At 56.3% G+C, this 17,923-nt stretch overlaps 1 protein-coding gene across 2 annotated transcripts in view; it reads right to left on the bottom strand.

Annotated features, from left to right (window-relative positions):
* The window catches only part of NDRG1 (N-myc downstream regulated 1), a 188,394-nt gene that overhangs the window by 14,270 nt on the left and 156,201 nt on the right, over positions 1-17,923 (bottom strand). For both annotated transcript variants that reach the window (XM_049633455.1, XM_049633454.1), the window contains 6 exons: positions 11,037-11,142; positions 9,107-9,227; positions 6,411-6,473; positions 5,573-5,633; positions 4,219-4,305; positions 1,743-1,799 (listed from right to left, as the gene is read on the bottom strand). In XM_049633455.1, the coding sequence (XP_049489412.1) occupies positions 1,743-1,799; positions 4,219-4,305; positions 5,573-5,633; positions 6,411-6,473; positions 9,107-9,227; positions 11,037-11,043 (396 nt within the window). In that variant the 5' untranslated portion in view covers positions 11,044-11,142. The remainder of the gene's footprint in view (positions 1-1,742; positions 1,800-4,218; positions 4,306-5,572; positions 5,634-6,410; positions 6,474-9,106; positions 9,228-11,036; positions 11,143-17,923) is intronic.

The raw sequence follows: 17,923 nt of genomic DNA, 5'->3' as shown, positions 1-17,923 counted from the left end.
ACAAGGGTCCTTCTAAGACAAAGGCAGAGGGAGATTGGAGACAGATACGGAGAGGTCATCGAAGACGGAGGCAGAGCCTGGAGGGATTCTGAAGCTACCGGAAGCTGGAGGAAGCAAGGGAGGACTCTCCCTCCAGGGCCACTGGAGGGAGTGTGGCCCGGCGACACCCCCTTTCAGAGTGCTGGCTTCCGGAACTGCGACACAGTTAAGTTCCTGTTGTTGCAAGCCTCCCGGGTTGGGGGGGGGGGGGGGAGCTGTTACAGCAGGCCCAGGAAATAATGGAAGAAGGAGCCCAGTGGATGCACCTGGCCAGCCCCAGAGGAGAGCAGCCGGTCACATCTCAGAAGGTCACTCTCCCGCTCGGGAACAGACAGTACTGAGTGGGCCACACGGTAAACAGGGCAAGCCACCCTCGAGCTGGGCAACCGAGGGGCTTCTCGGTGTCTGGGCCTGCGTCAGGACCCCCGCACATCCTCTCCTGGGGCTGCCGGCCAGAGTCGGGGGCCATGCCGGCTGGCCAGACAGGGACAGGGGCCTGCCTGGGGTGACCGCAGAACAGCCCATGAGTGGAAGCACAGACGGTCAGTGCCCTGCTCTGGATACAGGAGCAAGACACATAGCCTCTGATCCCAGCCCCACCTCTCCCTGGCTGTGCAACCTCACACGAGTCAGTCAACCTCTCTGGTCTCAGTTTCCTCATCCATAAAGTGGGAATCAAATTAGTACTTTTCACATGGCTCATGGAGCTCTTGAGTGGACTCCATGGGTTAATACTTGAAAAGTCCTTAGGACCGAGCGGGGCACACGGCAAACTCCATGGGTGTGTCTGTTACAGGTCGTATCTGTAATAGCCCCAGACCGGCAATAACCCGAATGCCCATCGACAGGCGGACGGAAGGGCAAATCGCAGGACACCCACACACAGAACGGGCAGCCAGCGCTAAAAAGGAGGGAACTACTGATAAACCCAACGACAGAGACGAAGGTCAAAATAACTGTGCGGCGAGAGAAGCCACAGTTGGTTTTTGGGTTCTGTTTGCTGTTCTTTTCAAGCAAGACTCCATACTTCATGATGCCACCCACTTCTATATAAAAACCTGGGGAATGCGAACTCCTCTCTAGTGACGGAAAGCAGAGCAGAGGCTGTCTGACAGGCAGGGAAAGAAGGATTAGCAAGAGGCACAAGGGGACTCTGGTGATGGGGACGTCCGCTACCCCAGTTGCAATGTGGTTGTCCGGGTGTAGACACGCGGCAACATCTACTCAATTCTGTATTCCCAAAACGTGCAGTTTACTATAGTCCAATCAGGCTAGTTAAAACAGCCTTACATTAAAAAGAGAGCGAGCGATACGGGGGCGCCTGGGTGGCTCAGTCGGTTAAGCGCCCGACTCTCGATCTCAACTCAGGTCCTGCTCTCATGGTTCGTGAGTTCGAGCCCCGCATCGGGCTCTGCGCGGACCGCACGAGACCGCTTGGGATTCCCTCTCTCTCTCTCCCCCTCTCTTCCCCTCCCTGTTCACCCACTCGCTCTGTCTCTCAAAACAAAATAAAAATAAACTTGAAAAAAAAAAAAAAAAAAAGGTGAGCGATACACCTGACTGTAAACCGATCCCGTCAGCTATGTGCGTGGTAGGCATCCCCAGGGGGCTTGTGTCCTGCTCGTCTCTGGGCCTTACGCACGGGCAGCACGCACTCGCTCAGCGTGGATGACAGAACGCTGGTCCACGTCCACGCTACTCACCTTCCCGAAGAGGTGGGACACCACCATGTCTGGGAGGGCTTGGGTCCATCCGGAGATCTGGGGAGGGCAAAGACAGGTGTCACTAGAAAGCAGGCATATGAGGTAGTGAGACTAGGTCAGCAAAGCCTCCCTGCCCGCGGGGGCAGACTGGAAGTCCTGGGCTCCCCGGCACTCAGGGCTGAGGACGGCCCCCTTGGGGGAATGTGGTTCCAGTCCCAGTTGTGGACTGGACCTGGGGGCTCCGGAAGGCAGGGCCTGGGTCTCTGTCGATCGCTTATTCTCAGGGGCCCATGCAGGGCAGACACGTGCTGAACAGAGAGCCAACCTTCTCCTAGCTTGGGCCATAGCACACTAAGTCCTCACAACGAGGGGCCCCTATCCATTTCTTCAAAACACACACTGAACTCTGCCAGTCTAGACCCCAGGGGACCTGCTTACCTTGAACTAGCCTTCCTGTATCATCCTCTACATTTTCCCCCCTCGAGCCAGTATCCTCTCTTTGGATATCCTGAGGTTACTAAAGACACTGCCAACTCTCCCCTCTCTGCCTCTCCCCAACAAAATGCTAGGTACACAGCAGGAGCTCCATAAGTGATAGGCATACAGCAGGGGCTTCATAAATGCGGAGGCATACAGCAGGAGCTCCATAAATGTATGCTGACCAACTTCCGTGTCAGGCAGGCAGGGACTGGCAGGATAGAGAAGTTCTAGACCTGGGGGTTCTCTTTTTTTTTTTTTTTTCTTTCAACGTTTTTAATTTATTTTTGGGACAGAGAGAGACAGAGCATGAACGGGGGAGGGGCAGAGAGAGAGGGAGACACAGAATCGGAAACAGGCTCCAGGCTCCGAGCCATCAGCCCAGAGCCCGACGCGGGGCTCGAACTCACGGACCGCGAGATCGTGACCTGGCTGAAGTCGGACGCTTAACCGACTGCGCCACCCAGGCGCCCCTAGACCTGGGGGTTCTCTAGATCGGAGGTCTTGTTGGATCCCAGCTGTGTGGTCCTGGACAGGTTGCAGAGCCTCTGAACCTCAGGCCTCTCACCTACAAGCCGAGGTGGCCGGGGGCTTCAAAGTCACAAGGCCAAGGTGAGGACAGCATGAGGCCAGTACGCATGTCACAGGATCTGATGCCAGCGCCTGACCCATAGTGGACTCTGGATACAGGTCTTTTTTTCTCTTGGGGTTGGAAAGGAAGGATACGGTACAGATACTAAAGCCACACAGACATTCCTCAGGCCGCACTTTAGCCAACGGTCAATGTCCCCGGCCCTCCACGTCTGGCTCAGAGCACTTACAAGAGGAGCCAAACTGGCTGACTGGAACATCACTTCCTTTCCTGGAAAATAAAATAAAAAACAGGGAGTGTGCTCCACTCCCGCATATCACGCAGACGGGAGGGACGGGCTCCTGCGTTCCGGCAGAACGTTCCAGGAAGAGCGGCAATAACAGGGCAGCCAAGACAGGGGTGGGAGGCAGGGGGGAGGGGCACAACCCCTTCAAAGCTCTGTCCGCGACAGCCACCCAGAACTTGGCAAAAACACACTTCCAAAATGAGAAGCCAGGATCACCCCGGCCTGAGAGGTTTTGTCCTGTTTCGATTGGAACAATTTCCCCCCTCTCCTTGGCAAATGCTGGCGCCTTTACGAAGAAAACACAATAATCGTTTTTAAAAGGTAAACAAGGAGCCCTAGGACACCGGCCAGAGCAGAACTTCCTGAGACAGCGTGGGTCCCTTCTCCCCCAGGCAGGCCTGTGTCCGGCCCCTCTGTATTCCCAGACCTGCAGCGCTGGGGTCAAGGTGCCATTCAAACACCTGCTGGATGAGACCGGGAGGCACGAGGTGAGGCCCAAGGACCACGGAGTACGAGGGATCCGCATTCAGCCCCAGTTCTCCCACTGCCTAGCTTTGCGGGCCTCTGGGCACCACTAACCGTAACCACTCTGAGCCTCAGTTTCCTCTTCTATAACACGTCATTTATGACAATCCCACCTCCTGGAGTCGCCGTGTGGATTCAATGAGGTCACGCACGTGCAGCGACAGAGAGTGCAAACGGCCCCTGGCAAGGACTCCGCGCACAGTAGCTGATTCTCGCGGTCATCAAGCTAAGTGGCAGGGGTTGGTACCAAATGCACCCTCTTTTCCATCGACAGTGGGTGGGTTCCCGAGATCAGAGGCCTTTGCCTTGTTCATCTTTTTGTTTCCCGTGTCTTGAGCAAAGTCCAGTACGTGTTAGGTCCTCAGCAAATACCTCTTAACCTAAGCTACGCTGATCTAAGCTGGCTCGAGCGCTCACGTCCCCGTGGCATGTCTGGTCTAGACCGCAGCGTCCTACCAACATCTTCGGAAGGGCAAACAGCCCAGGTCACGTTTGTTGTTCCAAGCAAAGCAAAGGGGAGGGGCGGGGCGCACAGGCCAGGAGAGGTCTCGGAGGGCACACTGTTCCACCTGCCTGGCCCTGGCCCCCAGCCTCACCTTGGACGCGGCCCAGTCCATCCAGCCTTCGGCACAAGGGTTCACGTTGATGAGGACGAGGCCCTCCACCATCTCCGGGTTGTTCAACTGTTAATTCAAGACACAAGGTGAGCGGCAGCCCAGAAATCTCAGCCACCGCGAACTTCTCAAGGTCGAACCAAAGGTTGAGAAAATACCAGGAAAGGGCCCTGGTGGGGGCCACCAGAGCCGGCTGCTGCTCTCAAGAGACTTCAAATCCCACACCCCTCCCCCCAACCTTGCAAAACCGAGGCCCCAGCTCAGCCGACACAGGACCGAGCCCCTGAAAGCCTGGGGGGAGGAAGCAGGAAGCACAAGAGTGCGTGTTTGGCAAACCTGCCTCGGGCAAGGCGCCTCTGCCCACACTTCCTCTTCCCCAGCCGTCAGGGGGGTGTATCAGACCTCCAGCCTCCCAGTGAGGCAGGGCAGGTAGCCACTCTTTAGTGACCGCTCCTGGGAGATACATCCATCTAACGTAGAATACAGACCTTCCTTGGTCTGCTCAGAGCCTAGACGGTCAGGCCACGTTCTATCCACACCAGTGTCTCTAACCGCTGACAAAGCCCAGCAAATAATGGGCGGTCGGAAAACTCACGGTCGCATAAATGAGCGTGGCTGTGTTTCCAAACGAGTGTTTGGCAAGGGTACGTGACATTCAGCAGCACCTGGCTTGGGCCCACGGTCCCGTGAATGCCATGTGTCTCTGATTCTAATACAGAATCAGCCAGGACCCAAAAGCCTTGGGGGTATCACCGAGGTAGCATAGGAGACCACGCGGTGACGTGGGGACCTGCTCACAAGCCACTGCTAGGTGAGCGAAACCAGTGATGAAAGAGCGCGTTTGAGGAGCATTAAAGAAAAGCTTTAGGGGCGCCTGGGTGGCTCAGTCGGTTGGGCGTCCGACGTTGGCTCGGGTCATGATCTCACAGTCCGTGAGTTCGAGCCCCGCGTCGGGCTCTGTGCTGACAGCTCGGAGCCTGGAGCCTGTTTCGGATTCTGGGTCTCCCTCTCGCTCCGCCCTTCCACTGCTCACGCTCTGCCTCTCTCTCTCTCTCTCTCTCAAAAAATAAATAAACATTAAAAAAATTAAAAAAAAAAGAAAAAGAAAAAGGAAAGCTTTAAGTACGTGCGTGAGTCCACACACACACACACACACACACACACACGACTCTGGACCACAAACCACACTGTGAACTGTGAATCTCCCTTCGGAAATGAAATCACGGGTCATTTCTTTCCTCGTTCTGGGCTTTGTGACGCTTTTCCAATTGTCTTCCTCCATCCTGACTTAATTTTCTTTAAAGTGCCATGTTTTCAAAGATGCCCAAGAACTCACGGCGAATCGCGTGAGGATGTAGGCCCCTGCTCCGGTTCCCATGCCGATAATGCTTTTCAGCCTGGAAGAAGTGAAAATTCACGTCGCAGAAGCAATGAGCGAGGGGAGCCCTAACGACCCTCTTAACACCTGCCCCGCTCCTGGTCCCCGAGGAACCCCGCCGCCCCCAGCATCTGTCCCGGGGGGCATCACGAGCGTGGCTGGAGAGCCGGACAGAGTGGGGACACGCTGCCGTGATGTGACTGGAGGACCCGAACACATCAAGTGCTACGGCTTGACGAAGACCATGACCTCGGAGAGACTCGGCCCTCCTGCTTGCTTCTCCCCCGACTGCAGCCCGAGCGCGGAGAGACCGTCTGACATTTATGGGAGGGCCCGTTATGGCACTGCTTTCTTCCCGCTCTGGAGCTCTATTTTACATTCTAAAACTCGGAATGGAATTAAATCGGGCAAGACCTCGGAGGTATTATCTTCACACAGAAGGCCCAACTAAAAGGGAAAGAGCTCTGGAGAAACAGAGCCTGGAGGGAGAAACCGAGGGCTGTCGCAACCCTATTCCAGAACATTCCGTCAGTAAGAGAAAACAGTGAAAGAGGAAGGGGCACGGAAAGGATGGGCAGGGTGGCTGTCTGCAGGTGACGTGTTGGCTCAAGGAGAAAAGCCCAGCCGGCGAGAGACAGACTAGAGAGACTGTCTGAAAACAGTTTCACCAAGTGTGAGGTCTAATTCCTTTCCTGACCTTTAAATCTGCCATTTCAGTGGCCAGGCCAGGTCAAGGCCAAGGGAGAGACACAAGCGAGAAGGCAGGCTGGTGGGGGAGCAGATCTGTCACTCTTACCCAAACTGGTGGAGGACTCCAGGAAGCATTTCAGCCAGCTGGTCCATGGAGGGGTACATGTACCTTGGGAGAAGCCATACAGAGGCCATTAGCGAGAGCCAGACCCCAGGGGAAATGAATCACTCGAACAGGGACACGCCGGAAGGGCAGGGCCCACGCACACCCTGGCCCCAGCGCCCAGGCCCCCTGCCCGGCCCCCCGCAGCCCTCCTTCCCAGCAGTGAGCGACGTGCACCTGCCTGCACACCCCCTGCCCCGTGCAAGGCCACACCCCATCCCAATCCTCCCCGTTTTGTAAACTGACCCTTGATCGATTGCTTCCTTGCTCCGCACCAAGCATTTGAGGAGCCTTAGAAGCCCATTTAATCCTTCACAATAACGGCTCTGTGAGGTTGCCATGATTTGCCCCAGCGCACAGATTGGAAACATCACTGAAGCTGGGGTAAGTGACTTGGCTTCCCTGCCGGGCACTTGGCATGGCATCCCATGTGGGCTCTGGGGTTTCAAGACTCCTGTGCTCACCTCCCAAAAGGAGGCCTCCCGGCAGCTCGCCTGTAGGACATTCCGGGCCACGGGGAAGTCCTTCCCCTCTCGCCCGTGTCCCCCAGAGATGCTCCGCAAGGAGCCTGGAGAGACTGCAGAGAAGTGGGCCACGCTGATGAGCTGGAGCCGGGGGTCTTTGGGAAATGGATAAGCCAGGGAGATTTTAAGGCACTGGGATGCTTCAATTCAATTCACACATCTTCTGGGACCACAGCTCCTGTTAACAGAGGGCTGGGTGGCGGGGGGGGGGGGGAGGCTCTCCTCTGTCAAAACTGGATCACGACCGCAGGGATGGAGAAGGCGGGAGTGGTGAGGACAGACCCACGCTGGAGACTACGGAGTCTGCAGGCTGTCCCGAGTCCGTGCATTAAGGTGGAGGTTTCCCATCGCGGAACGCAGGGAACAACAGTCTCCTGTCGTTCTCCAACTCCTCAGCTGGGCCCACGAGGGGTTTCTTGTTCCCACTGTGCCCACCTCTCCAGTGGGGATACCAGTCGTCAGACCCCGGGACTATAAGGAGCCACTTCCCAGGCTGGTTCCTTCCTCTCGTCCAAGAACAACCCTGTCCCCCGGTGTCTCTGGCGGCACCTCGGGGCCCGCTCTCTTCCTGGCCTTCGCACCTGCTGTTCCCTCTGCTTCTTCACAAGCCACCGTGGGCTCACCTCCCTGGAATCTCCAGAAAGGAGGCCGGAGACCTCTGCCTCACCAAGGGCCCACAACCTCAGCCAGAGTTCTTGCACATTCTCATTCCCTTTCTCGTCTTCCCCGGAAGAACTCGAAGAATCCTCCCTTTCACCAAGGCCTCGGCTGCCGTCAGAGCAGGTGCACACGGCACCCCGTGTTAGGAGACCCCCGACTCCAGGTGGCGGGAAGAAGCCAGGGCCCGTTCAGGCCGAGTTCCCACCAGCCACGCACTGAAATCACCTGCTAGTGGGGGGCGCGGGGAGAGGGACAAATACACTGCAGCTTGGCCTCCAGGTCAGCTTCATGAAAATTCCAGGGGGTGAGGCCCCAATCTTAGAATAGTTTTTAAATCTCCCCATGGAGAGCTAAGAGCCACCAGGTTACCTCAAGTCTTCCACACCGCGGCTCCGAATAAAAATGGATTTCCTGACAGATCTCTGGTTCCATCTGTTAGTTAACCGGTAACGGCGTCCCACTCTATTAGAAAGCTTTTAATTTTGGGTCCTGGCCCTGTGTATGCCTACTCTGATAAAGGCTGATTATGAAGGATAATTCTGAACACCAATAAGGAAATCTATTTGTGAATGCCAGGAAGGTCCCTTCTGGGAGACGTGAAACCCAAGAACCCGCTCCCATCCTGGCTTAATGACAGCATTGCACGGAGGTGCCTCTGAGACGTCTGCCTCCCACCGGTGACACTAACTGTCCCGGGCACCCGTCAGCCTGTCCGCTGGCTGCACGCTGGGGAGAGCAGGCGGTGTAAACACCTCGGACACGGGAACGTGACGTTCTAACGAGAAGGCGATCCTTGGAGTCAGCAGACTCTCTGACTCCCCCAGTGAAACTAGCTGGGTGACCTTGAGCAATGTTTAGCCCTAACCCACCCTTCAGTTTCTTCACCCAGGAACCGGAGTTAACAACACCAGCCACGGAGCCGTAAGGATTGAGTGCAAGTGACACGTGCGTATAAAAATGAAGCCTGGACCACAGGAAGGACTTCATCAATATAATCTCCTATCATCCCCTCTCTTTTTCTTCCAAACTTTCTAGAACTCTCTCCTAACTATTTTTGCTCGTCAAGGTCCTCTCCCACTCAGTCCTGCCCAGGTCATTCATGCCCACCTATTAACAAACTAGCTACCTGGGTGGGTGAAAGCGGAGGGGGTTAGTGTTTCAGAGGGACGGAGTTTCGGTTTGGGATGGTGACAAGGCCTGGAGAGGGACGGTGGGGATAAGTGCCCATCAGTGCAAATGCCCGATGCACTTAATGCAACTGAACTGCACATGCAAAAATGGTTAAAATGGTATGTTTTAGGTTTTTATATATATATATATTTTTTTTTTCTTTTCCTTTCTTTTCTTTTTTTTTTCTGCAATAAAACAAATGGAAAACCCAGTCTAACGCCCGCCCCCCATCCACCTGCGTGGCCTTCCTCTCCGCCTCCTGGGGTGCCAGGCTCCCGGTCTTACCCCACGGGGAAGGAGGCAGCGCCGTCCTGCTGGCCAGGGGCATCCACGTGGCACACAGCAAAGTGCTGTGTGATCTCCTGCATGTCCTCGGAGTTGAAAAGGGGGTTGTAACACGTTTTGTCTGCAGAACAGGCAGGGGACAGAGATGAGGAAGAAGGAAGGAGAGAATACATTAGGGTGTTCAGCAGCACGTGAGGCGTTTTGCTGGTTTCACCCCCATTCATCGGGGGGGGGGGGGGGATGAACACACAGGAAAGAAGCTCGCCTCCTTCCCCCACCCCCCCGCCTACCCCCCGCCCCGTCCCTCTAGTGATGAAAGGCAAGTGGGCACGGAGGTGGAAATGGTCAATAAACTTTGCTGTATGTGCTGGCGGCTGAAGCTTAAGCCTCCAGCTGGTGCTGGGAGGAGACTCCCATCCCGGGTCCTGCTTCTCCCCTATCAGTTGTGGCTGTGATGTCCCCAGTGTGGGACCGGGCTGCCGCACTGCTATTCTCTTTCTGTCTGGGTCTCCTAAAGCCTCACGCTGGAAATAATGGCCAGGGCACACAATTCTCAAACAAGGAGGAGCTTAGGAGATAAAGCTCAGACAGCCTCACTCCTTACGTGGAGTTGGAGGAGTCTCCCGACTGCTGAGGGCCTGAGGCAAAGATGTCCACCTGGTCACCAAACCATCGCCATTTTCTTTCTGGGCCACACAGCAGGACTACATTTCCCAGCCTCCCTTGCAACGAGAGGCAGCCATGTGATCGGGTTCCGGCCAATAGCACACAGTGCTCACTGTTTCTTGTTAACACCTGCTGCCCGGCCTGTAGGTTTCTCCCTCTGCCGTCACCTGCCAGATGCAGAAGCCGCTAAGACCCCAGGGGATGGCGGTGCCACAGCTCGTAGGAGCCTGGGTCCCGGAATCCCCATGCGAAAGATGCCCCACAGAACGCCCAGAGTTATTACATGAGTTAGGAATAGATGTATATCGCGTATAGCCACAGAGGTCTTAGGGTCTTTTGTTTCCCCAGTTGGCTTACTGATGACCGTGAACATCTCTAACGGGGGCATAACACCACCACACTTGCACAGCTTGCAACACTCAGGTTTACAGAGATGCCTGGCCCCGAGGGCTGTAAACGCCTTCCGAATCACCAGCAGAAATATTCACTTCTATTCTGTGTGATTTTAACATGCAGTAGATCCTGTGCCTTTAGCGTCCGTGAAAAATGGGGGACCCACATAGGCTGACACTTCCTGGGAATCTCAAGAATGCAGTGTAAACATTCATGGTAGCACTATTTGGAATAGCCACAAAGGAAAAACCAGCCAAGTGTTCATCAGCTGAAGAATGGGTAAACAAAGTAGGGCGTCTCTACTCAATGGAATATCATCCAGCCACAAAGAAGGAAGTGCTAACACATGCCACGACATGGATGAACTTGGAAAGAAGCCAGTCACAAAAGATCACATACTGCAAGATTCCATATACAGAAAATGTCCAGAATACACATATCCTTAGAAGCAGAAAGCGGACTAGGGCCTACCGGGGGCTGGGGAGTAAGGGAGATTGGGGCACGCTAGATTAAGGGTACAGATTTTTCAGAGTGATAAAAATGTTCTCAAATGGAGTACGTTGATGGTTGCACAACTCGGTGAAAATACTAAAAACCACAGTACACGTTGCTCAAAAGATGTCACTGTCACACGCGGACAGGGGAGAGCCCGGGTTCCCAGCACAGCCAGGCACACCGACAACTCTGCGTCCCATGGGGTGCATTCCAGACTCTTCCAGTCTGTGGCAAGATCCCTTCCCCCAACAGCTCCGGGAAGTGCCAGCAAAAGAGAAAGAGCTAGACTCCCTGCCACCAGCCCTTCCGAGCTGTCCTATTCGTCCACCCCCAGCGGGAACTGGCTCATCAGAAACAGAGACTCCTGGAAACTTACGGTTCATGCCAATGTCGTGGTACGTGAGGATGACGGGCCGGTTTCCCTTGGGGGTCCCGCACAGCGTGACGTGAATGGAGCCATGCACAGTCTCGATGTCCTGCTCCTGAGGAAAGACGGCAGACAGAGGGGCCTGTGATGTGGCACTTGGAGCGTCAGTGTGGCTGTGACTACCGACTGCAGGCGCCCAGCGTATTTCCAACTGTGTTTTGAGGAAGTTCCGAGTACGTTTCTCATTTGGTGAGGAGGGCCCTGGCCTTTGGGCAGCAGATTTCTCTGACCAGAGAAACCACTCCAAGAACCAGGGAGGGAAGGAGAACTCAGTCGGGAGGAAGAAGAGAGGCCTGGCTCAGACTGTGCCATTAACTGCACAGAACTTGGGGAAGGCACCAGCCCCAGCCCCAGAGGCCCTCTCTGCCCAGGACCTTGGTTTCTCCATCTGGGAAACTGAGGTCGTCAAAGCACGAGCTTCCTAGATTACCTGCCCCCAAGTCTCACCCGTCCCACAGGGTCATTACAACGGTGACTAGCATTTGATGGCCTGGGGCTGCCCCAAATTCAATCCCTACTTCCAAGAACAGCCCCCAATTTCCTTTGGGAATCCACTCCAGTCTTACCATCCATCCTAGTGGGTCTGTTGACAACACCTGCCCATGTTTCACGGGCCAAGGCTAATTCATGCATTCCCCCTCCCAGCTACAGGACCGGTTCACAGAAGGGCAGAAGGGCTGAGTCAGGACAACCAGAGCCAACCGCAGCTATTGGGGAAGTGGATTAGACTTGACCCAGCAGTGCTGGGAGGCGGGGGGATCTGCAGCAGCCATATTGTTCCCATGAGGCAAGGGCCTGCCTGAACACACAGCCAGCCCAGAGATGGAAAAGACAGAAAGGAGGTCCTGCTGATGGCATCCACCATCTAGGATTTTCGGACCACAGGCCAACAACTTCCAAGCCCCCTTAAGGCATTTTGAGTTCACGACAAGAATCCTCGATGATGACACATCCGTCTCTGTCCTGTCCTCCCTTCTTGGAGGGCCGGGGTCCCTCTTCCCTTGGTCGAGGCCGGTGCTCCAGCTTGTGTCCTCAAGCTGGCTCCCTCAGCCAGTCAGCCCCACATTTCTCAGGACTATACTGTGAATTTTTTTTTTTTTTTTAAAGATCTAAAGACATGTTTACTTTTCCTCTATCCTAATTAAAAAAAAAAAAAAAAAAAAATCGCCTTGCCTTGATTCCAAGCCCATAAATTCACCTGCCAGTATTTAACTAAACTTCTCCAAAGGGTGGCGGTCATGAATTTTCTCAACCCACTGCCTCGATTCACCTTCAGCCCACCCCCGTCTTGGGCTCCCACCTTCCTCAAGGTCCCCCAGGGGCTCCAAGGACCTGTCCCTCTTCATGTCTGAGAGCCGTGACCTCCCCTTCCAAGCGCTCTCTGCCTGCGTCCTCACCCCCCAGCCCCCACCCCCAACTCCTGGCTCTCTTCCTACCTGGTGCGGGCACGGGGGAGGCCACCAGCATGCTGGGGACAGGACCCTGAGAGCTCCCACATTCTAGGGGTAGCGCTGAGCCATTTCCCTCTACGCCCTGCATCCCTACAAGGGCCCTGTGAGGGTGGCACATCCCCGAGCTGGCAGATGCTGCCACCCTGGCTCAGGGAAGCCAAGTCGGCTGCCCAGAGTCACGGTCAGGACCCACCCACCCGGTAGGCCAGTGTTCCCCACACGCTTCTTACTCCCTCACAGTCTGAGAGGCGCGAGGACTCAAACCATGTTCCCTCCTTAGGAGGCCACATTAGGTTAGCACTTGACATTCATTTCCCGAAGAGGGAACACTCCAGACGCCGTCTAACCTGCTCCCAGAAGCCAGCCTAGATGTGAATTGTATCGGTCACTGACCAAGTGCAGGGGAGAGGTCTGTGTCCCGCCCTCACGGGCGAGAAGAAGAAACAGGCCAGACCCCCCCCCCCCCCCCAGTTAGGACCCCTGTGGATCTGGGCAAGCAGCCCCTTCCCCCAGCTGCCTGCACAATGGAAACGGGCCTGGGACCTGCTAGCCCTGGGGGATGCCGGGAGGTCCACAGGACACGGCAGGAGGGACTGTGCCTGCAGCCCCTTGATCTGGGGCCTGTGAAGGGTCACCTCTGAGGCAGAGTGATGTAGCCACACGCACACAGTCTACCAGGCTGGGTACCAAACCCCACCCCTGCTCCTTCTCCACTTAAGCCAGTGCGACTTTACCCAAAGACATTTATTATGCACCTACTGTATGCGTGTGCAGAGAGGAGTCGGTAAGAGCTCACAAGCTAGTGTTGGGGTAGCGGGGTGGGCCCCAGGCCTGCGGTAACATGTGGCAAGAGCTTGCTACGTGCGGACATGGTGCTCTGGGAACAGTAAGAAAGAGGGTGTAGAACCCACTGAGGGGGGAGGGGCAGGGTGGGAAGGGGAGCAGGGTAGCCCCCACCCCCAGCAGCCTTCGAGGTCAACGGCTGAGCTGTCGATCTGGGAAACCTGGCTCAAAAATAAGGAAATACGCCCCAGTTCTCAGGCTCCACCTCCAGAACGGGGAGCGTGGTACCCGTGTTTTTAGCAAGAAGCCGCTCCCTCCCCCATCCCAAGCGCGGGGATGTGGGGGCTTCCAGCCCCCACCCTGAAGACCCCCGAAGCAAGCAAGTGGGGTGCCGGATAACCAACCAAGGGGGAGCGCCCAGGCTGCCGTCGCGTCTGTGAGACGGGAGAACCACGGAACGAGCCGGGGTGCGTGAGCGGTCACCAGGTGAGGCCCACAGGCCCACCCAGGGCACAGCACGGAGGGGACCCTCCCTCCCTGTCAGCGCCCAGGCCCAACCCCATCACAAGGATCCTCCTGAGCCTCCTGCCTCATCACCTGCCACAGAGGGAGCCTCCCGACCACGGAGCCCACCATCCTGGCCCCCTCCCTCTTCCCCTCAGTGCCCGACCCTTGGCTTGCGCCTATATAAACACTGGGAAAACAGTGGAAAAATCCACAGACGAGGGAGCAACAGCCTGGGCCCCAGTGGGGGCCACGGATCATCTGCCGGGCCCAGCCCTGGCGTTGAAGTCGATTGGGAACAATGGCCCATTGAGAGGGCCACATTCTCCATTGTCTCCCCAGCTGACCCACATGGCGCCCTCTAAAAATAGGCCAGGCCAGGCAGCGCCCGCCAGCCTGGGGTCATCGGGGTTCACAGCCGAGCTCTGCCCTCCCTCAACCCCTCTGGGCCCTGGGTCGCCATCTGTACCACAGGAGTGGGCCCCCTCACCCCAGCTTCTCAGGAGAGGAGGTCACCCTGTGGTCTGAGACACAGTGCCGGGAGGAAAGGACACCCTTCGTACGTGGTGGCAGACGTTGTTAATGCGGTGCCTGGAAGCCATCTTGGTGGCAGATATGGGACGCCCCTTGCCGGCTGCATCAGGGATGTCCCTGGCAGCACCCAGGGGTGGGGATGAGTTGACTCATCTCTGTGGAGGCCTTAAAATTACACGGCCATGGAACCAGAACTGAATCTGTCCAAGAAGGGAGGGGCTGCCCCTGCCCCGCTTACTGTTGTGTCCCGAGGCCTGGCACACGGTCGGAGCGCAGAGCAGGTGCATCAGGCCGCTGGTGAAACACCCGAGACCAAATGACCGCAGTAACATAACTTCTCTAGAAAGTCCTGACTCTTCTGGGTCCAGGCTCCACTCTGCCCCTTAACTGGCCGTGAGAGTCTCGGCAAGCAGCCTCTCGTAAGCTCTGGGATTGCAGTGACGTCTCCCAGGATTGGTGTAAAACCTCCCGGGACTGCATGAGCCCCACTGAGCCCTACCCTTTGCCCCCAAGAGGAACCACGGGAGTGTCGTGCCCGTGGCCCCGCCGCCCCACCCCTAGCCCGAACCTCGGTCCGGGCAGGAGAAGCTTCGGCCATGGCCAGCCTTATTTGGAAGCACGACCCATCCGGTCTCCGAAAGCGGAAGGGACGCGGTGCAGATGCGTAGGCGCGGCACCGTCCCCTGGGGTCTGGGTGAGCCCACGTTGAGGGGCAACATCTGCCAAGTGCCCGCCAAGAGGCAGGCAGGGAGCCCAGCCTCCACGCCCCCAGCTATGCCTATCTATCCCATTTCACAGATGAAGAAATTGAGGAGACTTCCTCAAGGTCACACAGCTTGTAATAGCAGAACCAGGATCCGAACCTGAGTCTTCCGGGCCCTCGTGCCGGTGCTGGGCCCATCAGGCCTCCCCTTCTGTGTCCGCCAGCCCACACAGGCAGGAGGAAGAGGAAAGGCCAAGTGCGATCTTTTCTGTGCCCATTCCTTAAGCCACAGATGCATGCATGCACGCACACGCATATAATGTACACAGGCACGCGCATGTATGCACAAAACACGTGCACATACATATGCACAAGCCCCCATGTATGCACACCTGTGCGCACACATCCACACACATGTGCTTGCACACGCACACACATAGCTCTGAGCCAGCCCTGGTGGTCTCTCTCCATTGGCCAAAGCCAAGACTGAGCCTGAGACTGGATGGAGGAATTCAAACACTCACGAACACGGGCCTTTGTCCTCTTTAGACCCAAAGGAACATTCTGTCTCCGTGGCGATGAATCACTATCTAGCGTCCCGTAGGGAGGGACCTACCTCACAATCCCCCACGTTCTCCCCAAGAGAAGGCACCGTGATACTCCTTGACCTCCCGCCGGATACGGAAAGGCGCCCGTCTTGGGGCTCGTCAAGGGTCCTCTCTCTGGCTAAGACGGGGGCTGGAAATACACACACTCGGTTCCTCCGTCAGCCAGGTCTCCAACCTCAGCCCTTGCACGCCTCAGAGCCAGATCTCAGAAGTCCCCGCTCACAGACAAGATCCAGCCAGAAGCGTGCAACAGAGAAAAGCCAGGGCGCAAGAGTTTTCCTCTCACCTCCTCTGGAAAAGCCGCTCTCTCACGGCGTAGAAGAGACGGCACAGGGCGGCCAGGAGTCACCAAGTCGGCCCTCCCGCTGTACCCAGGCCCTGCCTTGAGCGCTGCGTCCCTGAAGGCACGCAGCACCTCCACTGGGTGACACCTGCCCGCATTTTACAGAGGAGGAGACGGGCCGAGAGAGGGCAAGTTATCTGTCCAAGGTCACACAGCTGGAAGAGCACGGCGGGATTCGAACCCGAGACGGTCCAAAGCCTGTGCTCTTTGACTTCTGTTTTACCCTGTGTGCCCGGCGCTACATGAAGAAAGGAAGCCTTTAGTGCAGAAGGCGCACTGTGATTCTCTAAGCCAGCCCCGCTCCCCCCGACCCCCCACGCTGATGTGACCGTAGACGGCTTTCTGTCTCCCCAGCATCTCCAGGGACCAGCCGTCCACAGCCACGCGCAGGGGACACACTGGCACGTGGAATCGAGGAGTAACACTGGTTCCTCCTGCCCCTCCCGCAACGTGTGTCTGCCCCCATAACGCAGCAGGCCTGCTGGGTATCTGACTTGGAAGGGCCTCAGCGCAAACATCGCGGGGCCGGGCAGGCCCTTCTGTGGGCACCGTTCCTTTATTTGGAGCACCTACCCCCCGCGCAAAGAGCCATTTCATAGCCACTTCCCACCTGCCGGCCAGCTCCACCCTATCCCTGCCGTCTACACTGCTCGCAAGATGGCAGCTGGTGAAAACAGCACCTACCACGAAGTGTTCCTCCAAGAGGGTCCGTCTTTTCGGCTGAGTCCTGGCTTTGGAGCTTTATAAGCCACGGCTGAGTGTGTTGGCTGGCCTCTTAAACATCTGTTATTCCCTCCTTTGCGACAGAATTCCCAGCAATGCGTCTGATAAAATTCTCTCCTCCCCCATCTCCCTTGTAGCCAAGGGTGGTCCTGAGACTCATTTCTGACTCATGTCAGCAGAACTTGCTGGAGTTTTGAGGAGAGTGGTTTTGTTTTGTGTTGTTTTTTTGAGAGTCAAACGTGGCCTTTTGATTTTTTTCCCTTCACCCTTCCACCTGCTTCCTCCCTGGAATATGAATGCGATGCCTGGAGGTGCAGCAGCCGTCTTAGGAGCATGAGGACAAAAACCATATGCCCAGGAAGACAGAGCAGGAGGCTGAAGGAGTCTGGGACCGGGTGACATTCACAGGTCTTCCAGATGAGTGACAACAAGCCACATCTCCTTGTTTAGGGCAGTATCTGTGGAGGGATGTTAATTCTAGTGATACATTCAGCACGTGCCCTTGGCCAAGTGACCAGACTCGTCTGGGAATCCCTTCGGCTGTCAACTGAGGGCAGTAATAAGTCTATCTGCTCAGGGAGCTGCTCCCAAGACGAAAACCGAACTAGACACACTGGGAAGTGTTTTGCAAACTCTCTCGATGCTGCTTGTTATGGATGCCCATCGCAGAGATAATCAGCGTGAAGCCACAAGGGGTCCCAATGGCTTAAGTCAACGGGTTGAGTGATCCAGGGGAGCTCTGAGACCAGCTGCCGCCACCTCCCTCCCCAATCCCCTCCTTCCCAGCAGGCCCTGGGGAGAGGCTGAATGCTCTGGACTCTAAGGGATGACACCCTGAGACAGACACTAAGTCAGCTGGGGCGCTGGGCTGCCCCTCCCCTCCGTCTAGCACATCTTGGTCAAGGCGTGGCCGAGGGCGGAGGGCACTCTTTGGCTAGTCAAACGCAGCATGAACTCAAGCTTTGTTGGGGCAGGAAAGGCTAATCGTGACAAGTGAGGCTCAAGAGAAAATGCCAAGGGCTCGCCCCATCACCGTCCTTTCTGTAAATTATACCCTCCCCTCCCCCCCCCCCCCCCCCCCGTCTTCCTGGCTCATCTCCAGGGCCCACAGTGGGGAAGGGGTAGGCCTGGCTATGCCTTATCCTTGTTATCTTATCCTTCCCATTAAATAAGAACCAGATAAAGGA

This window comes from Panthera uncia, chromosome F2 (assembly GCF_023721935.1).
Source record: "Panthera uncia isolate 11264 chromosome F2, Puncia_PCG_1.0, whole genome shotgun sequence".
Lineage (NCBI taxonomy): Eukaryota > Metazoa > Chordata > Mammalia > Carnivora > Felidae > Panthera > Panthera uncia.
This window is presented reverse-complemented; position numbering and strand designations above follow the sequence as displayed.